This window comes from Festucalex cinctus, chromosome 5 (assembly GCF_051991245.1).
Source record: "Festucalex cinctus isolate MCC-2025b chromosome 5, RoL_Fcin_1.0, whole genome shotgun sequence".
NCBI classification, from domain to species: Eukaryota; Metazoa; Chordata; class Actinopteri; order Syngnathiformes; family Syngnathidae; genus Festucalex; species Festucalex cinctus.
Window position 1 is genome coordinate 14,040,293 of NC_135415.1, and position 16,284 is coordinate 14,056,576.

General features: G+C 39.8%; 3 protein-coding genes across 3 annotated transcripts; 1 reads left to right on the forward strand and 2 right to left on the reverse strand.

Moving 5' to 3' along the window:
* Positions 1–56: 56 nt before the first annotated feature.
* Positions 57–4,010, reverse strand: rnmt (RNA (guanine-7-) methyltransferase). The gene is made up of 3 exons (XM_077521809.1): positions 3,612–4,010; positions 1,367–1,919; positions 57–690 (listed from the first exon to the last, which is right to left on the reverse strand). Exons 1-3 carry the CDS (start codon positions 3,830–3,832, stop codon positions 346–348), a joined length of 1,119 nt encoding a protein of 372 aa, XP_077377935.1. The 5' UTR covers positions 3,833–4,010; the 3' UTR covers positions 57–345.
* A 556-nt stretch (positions 4,011–4,566) lies between these two features.
* LOC144019053 (histone H2A.V) lies at positions 4,567–9,183 on the reverse strand. The gene is made up of 5 exons (XM_077521861.1): positions 8,930–9,183; positions 7,606–7,683; positions 7,217–7,330; positions 6,838–6,967; positions 4,567–5,381 (listed from the first exon to the last, which is right to left on the reverse strand). The coding sequence occupies exons 1-5, from the start codon at positions 8,930–8,932 to the stop codon at positions 5,320–5,322; spliced, it is 387 nt and encodes a 128-aa protein (XP_077377987.1). The 5' UTR covers positions 8,933–9,183; the 3' UTR covers positions 4,567–5,319.
* Positions 9,184–9,903: 720 nt separating this feature from the next.
* Positions 9,904–12,819, forward strand: LOC144019021 (transcriptional regulator protein Pur-beta). Its single transcript, XM_077521811.1, has one exon. The coding sequence runs from the start codon at positions 9,975–9,977 to the stop codon at positions 11,031–11,033; it is 1,059 nt and encodes a 352-aa protein (XP_077377937.1). The 5' UTR covers positions 9,904–9,974; the 3' UTR covers positions 11,034–12,819.
* Positions 12,820–16,284: the final 3,465 nt, after the last annotated feature.

Below are 16,284 nucleotides of genomic sequence, written 5' to 3' on the forward strand. Positions count from 1 at the left end.
CAAAAAACAAAGCCCAATCCCCCCCCCCGAAAAATAAATAAATATCCCCCCCCAAGTGAATGCAATACGCTTCCGTAAGATATAACATGCACAAAAAATACTGATTTGTAGGTATAATATCACTCCCATGAACAACTTGGACATCCGGGTATTCAAATGGAACGCACCCTCACTTGAAACTGCTCCATTTGCTGACCTGCTATCCAAAAATTATATTAATGTTGTTAATTTTGTATTTAGTGCACGTTATATTGAATACCATGGCCATAATTTAACCCCCCACTAACCCATGTCACGTCTGGGCGACTTCCCCACAGTGCATTCTGGGAGTTGTAGTACCTCCAATCAGGACATCTTCTGGAAGACGAACACCAGGTAGATGCTGGCCGCCTCCCATTCAGACCTGCTGAGCGTTCCCACGCAGACGCTGGCATTGCCTGCCCGCTCGCAGTGCTGGCGGGCGTGCCGGTACTCGTCCTCGGCCTCGGACGCCGGCCGCTCGCCGCCGTGCTCGCCCGGAAACTCCTCCAGCGACGCCATCTTCATCATGAGATGGCGGTGGTGGCTCAGCTTGATCTTCTCCTCGTAGAACTCGGAGAAGCGCTGCTTGGTCACCAGGCGCATGCCGTAACGCGACGCCATGTGCTCAAATAGCGGGAAGTAGACCAGGAACTCCGGGACGTCCACGACCTATTGCGTGCACAGCAAGGTTATTTGAGTTCACTAAAACTAACGAAAAAACTGAAACTGAAATTCAAAAAACAATTTTGTTTACGAAATAATATAAAAATGAAAATGCTACATTTTATGTTTACAAAACTAACAAACTATAATTATTAGGGATGTAACGATAAGGCAATATCGTGATATCGTGATATTAAACACACAATATCGTCGTCGTCATGTCCACAATATTTAACTCATTCACTCCTAGCCATTTTCACAGAAGCAATCCCTTTACTCCAAGCTGTTTTACTGGATTTTGACTAATTTTGCAAGGCCCACAGAATATTGTTTTCTATCGCTATAAAAACATGGAACCAAAAGAAAGATTAGAGTCTCTTCTTTCATCAGAAAAAAAAAAGTATATTTGTATCTGTTTGCGTTTTGCAGCAATTAGCATTAGAATATAGCTAAGTTTCATTATTATTCACAATCTGTTTAAAACGGTGGAGAAAAGAGCTTGTTGCAACATGGCCCTGGTTGGTCTCTTCTACTCTGCTGCCACCTGCTGTACAGACTCTGAAATGGACTTCGGTACAAAAGTAAAACTGAACTTCAGCATAATCCCTTGACACCAAAATGCCTCAAGATGGTGCCAAAGCACAAAAGAAAAAAAAGGGAATAGCAGTAAAGCACTCCATACCTGCTCCAGGTTGAAATGGTACTGGCACCCGAAGAGCGGGTAGTCGCCCCTGGCCCGGAAGGTGACCCGGAAGATGTCGTTTCCGAAGGACAGCGAGTCGGACGCCTCCAGCCGCTTGACCAGCTCGTAGGCGTCCGGCGTGGTCCCGATGAAGTAGCCGCCGGGCTTGAGGCGCTCGCAGGCGTTCCGCAGCATCATGTCGGCCTTGGCCTCGCTCTCGAACGAGTAGTGGTACACGAACTGGCAGCTGCAGATGTCGAACGTCTCCCCGGGCCGCTCCAGCTTGTCGGCCAGCAGCTCCTTGGTGCAGTCGGCCGTGACGAACTGGGCGCTGAACATGCCCTCATCGCCGCGGCCTCTGTGCCGCATTTGCTCGTAGCGGCCGCGGCACTGCTCCACCGACACGCCGGCGATGTCGGCGCACACCAGGTGGCCGATGCCGCCCTTGCGCCACTTGAGCAGGTCGCCGCCTTTGCCGCAGCCCAGGTCGAGAACCGAGAGGCTCCGCCGGCCGGCGTCACGCAGCTTCTCCACCGTCTCGCCAATGAGGACGCTGAGGACGGATACAAGTCGATCATTACACTGTCACCGCAGCAATATGGCGGGTAATAACTAGGGATGTAACGATATCCAAACATCACGATACGATATCACAATATGAAATGTCACGATACGATAATTATCACGATATTGTGGGGAGGTCGGCGATACAAAAAAAGGTCACTATATTGTTTAGAAAAAAAAAAAGCTCATACTAACATTAAAAAATATATATATTGTGCTTTTCTTCATAACAACAATGCATATAAACAACCTACAATCTTCCATAAAATTTAATAATGTGGTGCTTACTTGCTAATTGCACACATTGAGTTCCTCCACATATTAACTCGCTTCACAAGCATTTTATGTTCCCCTTCATCTGACCATTAGCGTGGATTTTAAACATACAAGGGCCAAAACATGCTGTATGAAAATTAAACTGCACAAATGGAAATCAACCTGACTTTTTTTTTTAACAGATGTGCTGCTTTTAATAAGCCGAATCGGAATCTCAGCATGCGCAAGGCATGCTGGTCCCGGTCAAAGGTTATGCCTACCCAGATCGGTAAACATGGTGGCGTGCAACGCAGATTTCGATTACTTTGACCGTTGTAATGTGGATTTTTTTTTTTTTTTTTTTTTTTTTTTTTTTTAAAGGAGTTTTGTAAGAAACGGGGTTGCAGTGTTACGAGGAAGAGAAAGAGAACTTGTGGCGCTGGCTTGGGCATTGTCATTACAGAACTCCCCAACTGTTTTAACAAAAGAGCAGGAAGAGGAGACTGTCAATTTCGATTACTAATCTGCTCAAGATTGACGGTGACGGTCGTCGGATGGCTATTCCTGATCCCATAGAGCTGAGAGAAGGTTGGGAGAGCGAGTCGAGTAATGGCTGTGCCATTAATCAAAATTAAATTACAATTTCAATTATCAAACTCCACAATTACAAAGTCAACATAATCGTGTAAAAAAAATGATTATTAATACTCATTTTGAGTTCTTTAAATTTATACATTAGCACCTTTTTATATTCTAAAATAAATTTAAAGGGATACTTCACTTATTTAGTCCATTATAGCAATATAAAGTTAATATTTTGTCTACAATTAATTTTACACTTTCATTATTTTTCACGTACAATTAATCATTTAAAAAAACAAGTTTGTCACTTGTGACTGAAAAGAACATCACATGTGCTCAGTACTCAGTAGGTATTCAGTAGGTACTCAGTAGGTAACTACCAATCACAGCTCACCTGTTTTCTAGGTTTGGTCATGTGACATTCACAAGCTGACCTGTGATTGGTTACCTGAGCCTTGAGCACATTGTGATGTCATTTTCATTTGCAAAATGTGTTTTTAAAGGTACTAATTGTACATGGAAAAATAATGAAAATAGCAAATTTATTATAGATAAAATATTAACGTTTGACTGGCAAAAATGGCTCAATAAGTAAAGTTTCCCTTTTTAATAAATTTTGCTTCATCCAAAAGTAACTTGCATCATTATAGTGTTTCAAATAATTTTGTCTTAATATTTTTTCTTTAAACATTTTCTTGTTTTGTACTAAAAAAATAACTGATCGTCCTATTCGTGATTTTCAATTAAAAAAAAAAAAATGCGGCGAATGCTTCCGAATGTTACGGAGCGAATTTTGGTTGAGTTATTATTATGACGAGTGGACTGCATGAAGGACGTTGCACACCTTTTCAGCCAGTTGTTGAAGTTTCGCATGAAGAAGATGCGGCTTTGGCTACGTGCGGCCAATCCGGCCTCCTGGAGCCGATTGTAGTGGTTGGCCACGTTCGTGTTGTGGTCGACTTCGCCCTTCGGCTGCTTCCTCGACGGGGGTTCATCGCTCTCGTCGTCGAGTTTACACTTCAGAGTCGTCTTCTCCTCCTTTATGCCGTCGCCAAGCGCGTCCATGTTTGTTTCGCTTGACTGGAGAAAAGGCGCATGCGCGCTTTACTGCTTCCGGGTTTCTAACATTAACATCCAGGGTTGAAATGTAGTATTTTTCGATTTTATTTTCCATTGGTTATGCGTTAAATTGAGTATATTCTATTTCAAATAAAGTGGTTCAGAGTGGGCTTTGAGGGGTAATCATCGTCTACGTCTGATTCCCCCCCCCCTCTTGGTGTGCGCGCACGTGTACTCACAGCGCATGCGCAAGATACTGCTCAGTCCAACGTCCTGTTTGCTGTCGGAGAAAAATACGGCAGATAAATTATAATAACGGATTTAGTAAAGTATGAGACACTGAATAAAGTCGTGTGTACGATAAATACGTATCATGTGTATTATCCTTGTAGGTTTACATCTTTCTCTGTCTACTACTCAGAATCTGGATAAAACATCCGGGGATTTCTAATATTTCCACAATACAAACGCTCCCTTTCCACGGTGTAATCAAACGGCGTATTGTATTGCTTTTGCTTGTGACTAGCAAAATGTTATAGTAGTAAATGACAACATTTTGAAATCGACATATTCCTCACAAATCAACTACAACTTAACTACAAATCAATTACAATGCTTTTCAATTCAATGAACAGAGAGCTTCCTTTCACCAAGTTGACCACCATTTTAACTTGTGGCGTAAGCTCTCAATTGTCAATACTAACCACTTCCAAACCATTCAGCCACATTGAGTCCAGAGATAGCATACAAAGGGTGTTTTATTCAAAGACAAAAAAAAGTTGTCACACACAACTGTAAGAAAAAAAAAAAAAGGTTCTGATGTTCATTACAAGAATGTCATGGCGTTCAATTCAAGTTGTGCACACGTGTGCACAGACAGTACATTTGAGTGTCAAAGCCCTGCTGAGGTTAAGTAAATGTAGTAACTTCTAACATGTATATATGTAGTGATATGTCACCCAGGGGAATGGGGGCTGCATGTGGCAACAGATCACACTCAAATTGTTCAAGTTAAAAAAAAAAAACCATGTAATCATACATGTTCATTTTTCTTTTCAAAGTTAAAAAAGTTAATACTTGTCATACGTGCAGTTCAAAGCACCACTGCACTTTTTTTTCTTTTCTTTTTTTGCAAACGTTCAAAAATATTACGCATGCGCTATATTCAAATAACCACAAAACAAATTTGTATTATATAAAAAATGCTTTTAACAATTTCAGTATAAAACAGACCAGGCCAATCAAATAAATTCACTGTTGCCGTTTTGATACTGTCAAGCACTCACACAAGGCATACAAAGGTTGTTTTGTTTTGTTTTTTTTCTCAAATAATTAAGTGATTCTAGTTAAGTGGGGAGGTATAACAACACAAATGCTAAACAATCGCTCTTGGTTTGCTATTCATCATCATCATCATCATCATCATAATACGAAACAAAACTCTGGTCTGATGATCGAAGGCCGGAAAACTGTCGAAAAGGAGGTGGGGGCGTCTACACGGTCTTCTGCTGGCCCTTCTTCCCAATGAGGGATTTGTGGATGTGCGGGATGACACCTGGAACACCACAAAAACAAATGATCAAACTGCACATTGTGAAACAATGTTGTGTCAAACTGACAAATTTCAATCATATATTTATAAGAATAGGTCAGGAAATATACATATTTTGAATTTTAAAAAAGTGTGTCAAAAAAAAAAAACAATGAGAGCAAACTCATTAGACAAAGCAATAATGTTTAAAATTATATATCTTAAAGCAGACTAATGGTAGACAAAGATTTTTAGAAAATACGACAAATATTTTGAGACCTTGAGGAGAGACACCCTGTATATTGTAGGGCTGTAACAATACGATAATTATCACAATATTGTGGGGAGGTTGGCGATACAAAAAAAGGTCACAATATTGAAAAAAAAAAAAAAAAAGAAAAAGAAAAAAAAAGCTCATGCTAAAACAGCAATGAAAAATATTATTAAAATATTAAAAACATAAAATATAATATATATAGAGGTACTTTCTAATGCTAGCACACATTTAGTTCCTACACATATTGACTCGGTTCACATGCATATTACGTTCCCCTTCATGTGACCATTAATGTAGATTTTAAACATAGAATGGCCAAAACATGGCTTGTGAAAATTAAACTGCACTAAAAAATTAGCCACCAGAGGGTGCTAGAACTGCACAAATGGAAATCAATCTGACTTTTTTTTTTTTTTTAAACAGATGTGCTGCTTTTAATATCGTGACATGACGATGACAATATATTGTGGCAGTTTTAAGATCGCGATATCGCCATTGTCATTATCGTTACATCCCTAGTATATTGACAATAAAACAGAATAAAATGTTGTGAATCAACAGTACTTTTGACGGTTACAGGTCTCATTTTTAAAGGGATACTTGACTTATTTAGCCAATTTTTTTTTGGGGTGGATCAGTGGGATGGTGGTCGTCTCCCAACCCAGAGGCTGTGGGTTCGATCCCATGCCATTGTGACCACGTCGAAGTATCCTTGAGAAAGATACTGAACCCCCAATTGCTCCTGATGCTGCGTCATCAGTAGGTGAATGGGTAGTCAAAATGTAAAGCGCTTTGAGGGCTTTGTAAGGTGGAAAGGCGCTATATAAATGAAGTGCCATTTACCATTTGCCATTTTTGGCAGTCAAAGATGAATATTTTTCCTATAATAAATTTCATATTTTCATTATTTTTCATGTACAATTAGTACCTTTAAAAAGACATTTTGAAACTTGCTGTCGACTGAAAATGACATCACAAGGGCTCAGGTAACCAATCATAGCTCAGCTTGTGAATGTAACATGGCCAAACCTAGAAAACAGGTGAGCTGTGATTGGTTATCTGAACCTTTGTGATGTTATTTTCAGTCGAGAGCAAGTTGCAAAATGTGTTTTTAAAGGTACTAATTGTACATGAAAAATAATGAATGTATGAATGTGGAAAATGTTAATTATTGGGGTTTGGGGGGTTCCAAGCATGTCTGACCTCCGCCGGCAATTGTGGCCTTGATGAGCGAGTCCAACTCCTCATCTCCACGGATGGCCAGCTGCAAGTGACGAGGAGTGATACGCTTCACCTTCAAGTCTTTGGACGCGTTGCCTGCCAACTCCAAGACCTGAGGAGCGCACCAAACTTCAACATAAAAAAAACAACAACACACAAACAAAAGAGCACGCAAACACAAATACCCACAAAGACAAACACACAAATATTAAAGAACCCCCACACAAGAAGACAGGAACAGAACATACACAAAAAATAACGCACACACAGATAACTGTCACACCCACACAGAGATGCACGATACATGCAGAAAACACACACGAGTACACAGACACAGACACACAATACGTAGCATACTCACTTCAGCGGTGAGGTACTCTAGAATGGCGGCGCTGTACACAGCAGCAGTGGCTCCGACGCGACCGTGGCTGGTAGTGCGAGTCTTCAAGTGCCTGTGAATACGTCCCACTGGAAACTGAAGAGGGCAGAAAAAAAAAAAAAAAAAAAAATATATCATTAGGCCTTTAAATGATCCTTATGGTCTCTGCTATCAGTATTATCACTTTATAGCTCAGTTATTTGTCAGGGATTTGCTAATGGGACTTAAACAAGTGGGAGTCAAATCCATACATACAAAATAAAACAAATAAAATAAAAACCCATACACAAAATGCAAAATGAAAAATATCAGTGGTTCTCTATTATGGTCCCGGTCTTGTTTTTAGGTGTGAAGTTGAATCTCTCACTTACCTGTAGGCCGGCCCTCTGCGAGCGAGACACCGCTTTGGCTTTGGCCTTGCCGCTGTCTTTTCCTGCCTTGCCGCCAGCCTGCAGGCAATACACACAATATCATCCAAACGTACAAAAAAAAAACATTTTTTAAAGGTCTGAAATTACCAATTATCTCCATATTCTAGCACTGAAAGAATGCCATACAGAGCACCTGACTTCTTACACAAATTTTCATTAAATTAAGAAAGTTAATAAAGTTGTACAAATAGACAAAAACGAGCCATAATAACGTAACATGGTTGACATCACCTAACAATCCCAACAGCAAGACACTTCCGATGCAAATCTCTCACATAACATCACATTTTATTTTAAAACAATTGAGTTTTAACGCTAGTAACAATACCAGTTTTCATATCACTGCAAAACAGCACATCAGAACCAACTTATTAAAAGCATAGACCAAAAAAAAGAACAGGAAAATTCCACAAAATATAACCCAAATACATAAATATTAGACAAAAAAAATATTAATTACAACAATATCAATTAATACATAAATATTTAAAATATGAAACCAAAGAATATTGGGGCCAACACTAAAAACTACAATTTGGCAAAAAATTCTGATAAATAATACAAATAAAAATACACTAATAGAGAAATTAAAAAAACAAACAAACACACAAATAATTACCAAAAATTAGACGAAAAATACTAACACATTACCAACAATAAGGCAAAATAATTTGACAAAAGTATAGACTAAAGTATTGATGATGAAATACAAAAATACAGTGCTGTATTTGAACCTGTGACGCTAAGAAATACAGCAGCATCTTTGGAGCGCGCTACCCACACGGCCACAAGCGAGTACACATTCAACGGTGCAAAATTTGTATTTGCAGCTCTCGCGCGGTTCACGGCAAAATAACACTAAGTGAGCAGCTGCCGGTCACGCCAAATATAGCCACCAGGGGGGAAAAACCGGGAAAATTCCGTATCTCGTTTCAAAAGTACGGAAATGCCACATTGAACGTAATTTAAAAATGACAGCATAGTTTAGCTTGCTAACGCTAACCCAAACAGTTGTTTGTTTGAAGATAGAAGTGTGCCTACTCTCTCAGTGGAAAGCCACTTGAAAATGAAACTTAAGAACATTTAACAGACTTCTGGTGCCTCCGTTAATGCTAACGCTTTTAGCTGTGACAGTTAGCAAAACACCTTGTGATTCAAAGCGTCACTTTCTTGCTAGTTATAATAAAATCATTTTTTTTTTCATGAATACACCCCCGTCCCCCACCGCGCCGCACGCTTGTTGCACAAGTAGACGCGTACATACCATTTTCCACCTCTTGATTTGATTGAAGGACTGAGCAGATAGCAAATAATTTTGGCTTCCGAGGGTAAAGAAACAATAAAGCCCCTTTTCTCAAGTCTTGTGGTGAAAGCCGCGAAGGGAGCCTCAGCGTCCAATCGTTTTGCGCGTTGTTCCTTCGAATCCTCGCTCTAACCAATCAACGCACGGCTTGCAGAGTATTCAACCATCCCCCACAGCCCGCGATTATCGCGCGCCTGCCTTTTGCGCACGGAACCGCCGAGTAGGCGGCACTTGGTTTGTTGGAACGGGGTGACGGGGTGAGTACTTCCGGGGCGTGACCAATTCCACTTGATGGGCAATCGGATAGGCGAATAGAAGCGCGGGAGTTCAGCGCTTTAGGAATGGCAACCGTAGGCCCAATCAACACCTAGTATCTGGTTTCTATGGTTCAAATAAGCGGCCGCGAGTCCTTGCCTCCAGGGGCATTAAAAAATAAAAAATACACAATGCAGGACGCCCTAGCTATCAGTGTCACATTATCTGTAGTAAAGCTCTCCATGTGAGCAAATCAAGCTGTCACTTACAAAGGTCGATAAACGTTCAAAACCTTTTCTTCCAGCGACTTGAATCCTTTGCAGTTTTCAACCGTAAATAAACATTTCAATTAGTAGAGAAACGAATTGACGAATAGCCATGCAAGATTTGAGGCTGTGTTTGGATTGGCAACCAATCAGCATCCAATATCCCGTTACTTTTTCCAAGTAGGCGGGCCTTAAAGTGGAAACGTCCTTCCTGAAAATCATTTTCCAAAATTGCACAAAATGGACAATATAGCGCATAGAAATGTTGAATATCAGGTATAAATAATATACCTTTTGAAGTGTGGAGGTATAGCTGTCAGCTAGAAACACTGGTAAACCGTCAAAACAACCTTTTCACACGACTTTTTCCAACTGTAAATACAATATGAGGAGACGTCACCAGGAGGCGTCGAGCTTCTGCTTGACGGACGAGGGACTCACCGAATAGAAACGCAGGGCTTCCGCAAACCTGAGGATTGGCAACCATGGAGACCAATCAGCAAACAGTGTGCGGCGTCCGGTTTCTTTCCTCCGCGAGCATAGCGAGCAAAGCGGGTGGGGGTCATCATATACGGAGAGACGGGCTGCTGGTGACGAAGATGGCGGATGGGGACAGTGGAAGTGAGCGTGGAGGTAGCAGCAGCGGTGGTGGTGGCGGCGGCGGAGGAGGAGGGGGAAGCGGCGGTGGCTACCAGCATTACCAGCGGGAGCCTGAGACGCAAGAGCTGGCCTCGAAGCGGCTGGACATTCAAAACAAACGCTTCTACCTTGACGTGAAGCAGAACGCCAAAGGCCGGTTCATCAAAATCGCCGAGGTCGGCGCCGGGGGCTCCAAGAGTCGGCTGACGCTCTCCATGTCGGTGGCGGCCGAGTTTCGCGATTACCTCGGGGATTTCATCGAGCACTACGCCCAGCTGGGGCCTAGTACTCCGGAGCAGATAGCCCAGTCGGCGGGCGGCGATGACAGCGGGCCTCGACGGGCCTTGAAGAGCGAGTTCCTGGTGCGAGAGAACCGCAAATACTACCTCGACCTGAAGGAGAACCAGCGCGGTCGCTTCCTCCGCATCCGTCAGACGGTCAACCGGGGACCGGGCTTCGGTGTCGGCGCGGGGGGGATGCCCGGAGCCGGCATGCAGGCCGGACAGACCATCGCGCTGCCGGCCCAGGGTTTGATCGAGTTCCGCGACGCCCTGGCCAAGTTGATCGACGACTACGGCGGCGATGACGACGAGCTGGCCGGCGGTGGCGCGGGAGGGCCGATGGGTTACGGCGAGCTCCCGGGGAGCATCTCCATCATGGTGGACTCGAAGCGCTTTTTCTTCGACGTGGGCTCCAACAAGTACGGCGTCTTCCTGCGGGTGAGCGAGGTGAAGCCCAGCTACAGGAACTCGATCACGATACCCTTCAAGGCCTGGGCCAAGTTCGGCGGCGCGTTCAGCCGCTACGCCGAGGAGATGAAGGAGATCCAGGAGCGCCACCGGGACAAGGGCTTCGAACGCCGGGCCGCGGAAGAATCCGAAGGCGAGGACGTGGATGACGACTGACGGACGGACGGACGACCCACGGATTACCGGTTTTGCTTCGATGCTAAAGCTAACAAGTCGGGGATAGACGAGATCTAGAATGAGGAGCGACCCTCACGTGCATGACGAATCGGACTATTTTCAAACGCGGAAGTAAAAGGAGATATATATGACTGAGAATTTAGTGTCTATATATAAAGTATATATATATGCATATATACATGTGGGGGGGCTTTAGGTGGATGTTATAGATATAAGTAGTTCGGTGCTGTATGAGACACCCCCATTGATTGAAAATTATATATACATACAATATATTGATTGTACATTTGATAGCAGTTCAGCTCAAGACAGATCACCAAGACACCGCATTCGTGGTTGAGAGCCAATCAGAACAGCGCACCTCGAGGACCAGTCAGAAGAGACCCCTAACTCAAGAGCCAATCAGAAGGGCTCACCTGACTTGTAGTTTGTGGTACCTCAGCAACAAACTGGCTGGAAGGCATCCATTTCAGCTCAAGGCTAAAAGGTCCGACTTCCTGGTTCAGAGCCAATCAGACGAGCTCACCTGACTTGCTAGTAGTTTCCAACCCCTGGCTGAAAGGAAGACCTCAATTCTGGGGAGACAGTGTTACAAGCACATTCTTTGGAGGGGGGGAACCACCACCACAACCTCCTTTTTCCTCCCCGTCATGGGGGAGGCCATTTTGACTCAGGAGGTGGCAACACATTGGTGTTACATTGGTGCACACTCCAGTGTTTCCGGGGGTTTCCAGGCCTGTGTTTTTTTTTTGGTGTGTGTGTGCGCGCGTGTGTGAAATCTATGGCAGCTGATATCACACAATTCAAGCACTCGATTGGCTCCCAATTTTTGGGCTCATCAAAGGGAATTCTGGATCTCTTTGAGTCAAATTAGGTGCTTTGGGGGACAAAAAAAAACAAAACAAGGGTGCTGTACTAAAAGTATAAGAACAACTACAAGAAAATATAGATAGAATTATTTTTCAAAAGAGATTTATTGAATTATGTCTCAAAAATGAGACTTTTATTATTAAAAGTGTCTTATTAAAAAAAAAACCCACTATGGATGACATTTGATTATACCTGCTTTTTGTTTTTCTTTTAATTCCCGACAGAGCAGGGTTTCCCAAACTGATGCTCAGCAGGCCATTTTTGGGTCCTGGCTGGTTTTGATGATGTGTTACAGTCTTGTATGTTATTTATCATTATTTTACGGATTAATGTCCATGGTGTGTATTGAGTTTGCTTTCCAGCAAGTAACAGCAATTTTTGTCCTCTTGTGACTATTATCATAACATTTTCCTGTAGCTTAACTTTTTTTTTTTTTTTGACCCACAATATCATAGGGCTGTATTCTCAAGACTATTGTTGAGGGGAAAAAGAGATTTATTAAAAAAAAATATAGAACTATAACAAAACAAACGTGCTACTTATTAAAAAAAATAAATGAAAACGCTGAATCTTTCTTATAGTATTTATTTTAACATTACAGCTACTTTTTTTAACGACTGACTTTTTAGTTAAAAAAAAAAATAAATAAATATATATATATATATATATATATATATATATATATATTTTCCTGGCATTCATTGGGTTTTTTTCTGGCATTCATTGTTTCCTAGCAATACTATACTACTATATCAATTATCTTTTCATTCTCATAATTAACTTTTTCATAACATTACAACTAATTTTGTAAAATACAACTGCTACCATGGGCAAAATGATTTTTTAACTTTACATTTTTCCTAATAGTAATACGACTATGACCACAACAAGGCTACATTTTTTTTCCCCCCTGTAATATGTTAAATGAACAGACCACTTTATACTCGTACATTTAAAATGTAACAACACTACCAAAACATTTTTATTTTTGTAAATTTCTGTCAGTAAATTTTAGGATTTTTTTTGTTTTTTCATTTTTGTGTATAAGACAAGTTTACAAATTACTTTTTGTTTTGCTTTGTTTCCTGTAATATTATGACCATCCTCTAATATTAAGGGTGGCATTTTTGTGTGGATTGACGCGCATTTGTAATGCGAGTCGTGTCTGGCATGTTGTTTTATTATGAATTTCTACAATCAATCAATATTTTTAGTTTGGGAAACCCATCTTTTAAGTTGAAACAAATTGCTCCTAAAAAGGGTATGTTTGTTTTCTAGCAGCACTCCAGGTCACTTTACAGAGCGTCAGGCCTCGTTTGTTACCTTTTTTGTCCTCGGCTTCTAAAAGCAAAAAAAAAACACCACCGTCAGCTAATTTTTTTTTCTCCCTTCCTTTTATTTTTGCATGCCTACTCTTTTGCTGCCTTGTATTTTTTTTGAGTGCCGTACGATATTTATCCTTTGAGAGTGATACGTTTTGATTTGTTGATATTAAAAAAAAAAGAAGACAACAAGCATCACTTAACTGTCACTCAAGTCGTTTCAAAAGCCTTTTTTTGTTTATTTTGTTTGTTTGACCACAGCAGGAAAATGCCATATGACAAGACACAAAATATCATCTGGGAGCAATAGTTTTGTTCTTTTCCACAGATTTATAAATGAATAAATATAAATGCATATATTTATATATACATATATAGAGAGAGATATAACACATAAGATTGAATAACATCCTTCTTCCAGTAGTGTTCAATGAAAATGGCAGCTGTTTTCAGTCATGTGTGCTCTGCTGTAAAATTTCTTTTCAACGACAAGTGGTGGTGATGATGATTAATTTAAAAAAAAAAAAAAAAAAGTTTTTTGCTCAGGACGTGTGGTTTTTTACTCCAGTGCAAACCATCAAGGCCACTGTAAGGCTGGCCTAACTATATACTATATGAGAGTTAGAATGTGTATTTTCTTGTGATATGATTATTCTCCTGTTAATTTTGATTTAAAAAAAAAAAAAAAAAAAAAAAACTGAAATATTATTTTCATACTTTTTTGTAACTTTTAAGAACTTTTTGATTGTCTGTATTTAGGTTTGGAAAAAATGTCTGTTCCTCTTAATTTATACTCACTTTCCCTTTTTACAAATCTGGTTTGTATATTAACTGGTTAAAATTTCATGATGGCTGCGATTGGCTGGCAACCAGTTCAGGGTGTCCCTTGCCTACTGCCCAGAGCCAGCTGAGATAGGCGCCAGCACCCCCCGCGACCCTTGTGAGGAATAAGCGGTCAAGAAAATGGATGGATGGGTGGATTTCATGATGGGCTTTATACATTATTTTAATGCGGTTAAACTCCATCAATTCATTGAATTGTAAAGTTTTTAGTTGTACAAATAATGGATTAGTGTGGTCTCTGTATCCACAACCAAAAATGACACGAATAGCACATTTCTCTATAAAAAAAAAAAAAAAAAGGGTTCGGTGTAGGTTTTGCCAGCACACCGTATGAATTCTTCTAATACTTTGAAATTATTCTCATAACTTTATTACTTTCAAGCAAAAACACTTTAAGTAAAGAAAATAGTTTTCGTAAAATGCAACTTTTTTTTTCTTGTAACATGCAAAAACGTCAATTTTACAGCTCTGCTCTGGTGCCAGGCATCTCCTAATTGCAAATGTTCTTGGAGTAAATACAACTTTGCCTCATACAATTGCACCTTTTTCCTCACAATACCGGTTTTAAAAAAATGCATTGCCACAATTCCTATATATATATATATATATATATATATATATATATATATATATATATATGTATATGTACCTTAACTGTTTTTAACAGTAATAATACAACTTCTTTCTCCTATTAGTATGACTTTAACTTTAAATATTTTTTTTTCTCTTAACTCTCATAGTTTGAAATTATTCTTCTTTGACTTCTAATAATCTTATTCTCCTAATTTAATCTTACAATTTGACATTACTTTAACATTGACAAAATGTAGTTTCACATTATTCAATTATGAATTTATTCTATTGTCATTATTTAGAAAAATACAGTAAAATAAAAAATTTTTAAAAAAAAAGGTGCTTCTCCAATCGTTATATTTGAAGCCTGAACTGTGTTCAAAGGTAAAAAAAAAAAAAAATTCAACGGGGGCTAATACTTTTGCAAGGCACCATAGCGAATATCATCTAAGACAGGGCTTTAAAGGGGACCCGTGCGTACCCCTAAAAATACGCACGGAGGTCAACAGGGTGTTGAAAGTCTTGACAGAGCGCGTTTTATTTTGGAGGTACTGAAAGTGAGCCAGCTGTCGTTTTATTTTGTTGGTACTGACAGTCAAGCAGCTGTCAGCCGTCAGTCAGTCTGTCAAGACGGGGCCCAAAGTCGTAGGCTCGCATCATGACATGCACACGCAGGTTTCATTTTTTGCACGACTACAGGAAATACTGCCTTTTTTAACTTTACTTTTTTAATATTACAATTTTATCCTTGAAATTTTACGTTTCCCTGAAAAAAACCTCCATATTATTACCAACTTCTTTTCCATAGAACAATAACTGGCCCCTCGTATTGTTGCAATTTAATTGATGAAACTTTACAACAAAAGTTTCTTGTAAAATCATCATTACATAAAAAACTGGAAGTCAATGTGTTCAGTAGGTTAAAGAGATAATTGACTCGTTGAACAATTTTCAGCTGTGAAAAGTTAATATTTTGTCCAGAATTAATTTGATAACTTCATTATTTTTCATGTACAATACCTTTAAAAAGTAATTTTTCTAGTTGCTGTCAATTGATGATGACATCACCTGTGCTGAGGAAGTAGGTAACGAACAATTATGACTCAATATGGATTAATTAATAATAATAAAGAAATAAACATTACATTTAAAGGCAGACTTGACTCATTGAGCCATTTTCAGCAGTAAAAAAAAAACCATGTATATTTTGTCCAGAATTAATTTGATAACTTCATTATTTTTCATGTATAATTAATACCTTTAAAAATTAATTTTGCAACTTGCTGTTGACTGAAGATGACATCACCTACCTGTGCTGAGGAAATAAGTAACGACCAATCATGGTGGCTTTGGTCAGTAAACTGAGCCATGATTGGTTGTTACCTACTTCCTCAGCACAGGTGATGTCATCAGTTGAGAGCAAGTACAAAAATTACTTTTTAAACGTTCTACTAATAGTATATGAAAAATAATGACGTTACCACATTAAAGGGATACTTTACTTATTTAGCCATTTTTGGCAGTCAAACATTAATATTTTGCCTGTAATACATTTGATATTAACATTATTTTTCATTTACAATGAGTACCTTTAAAAACACATTTTGCAACTTGCTGTTGAC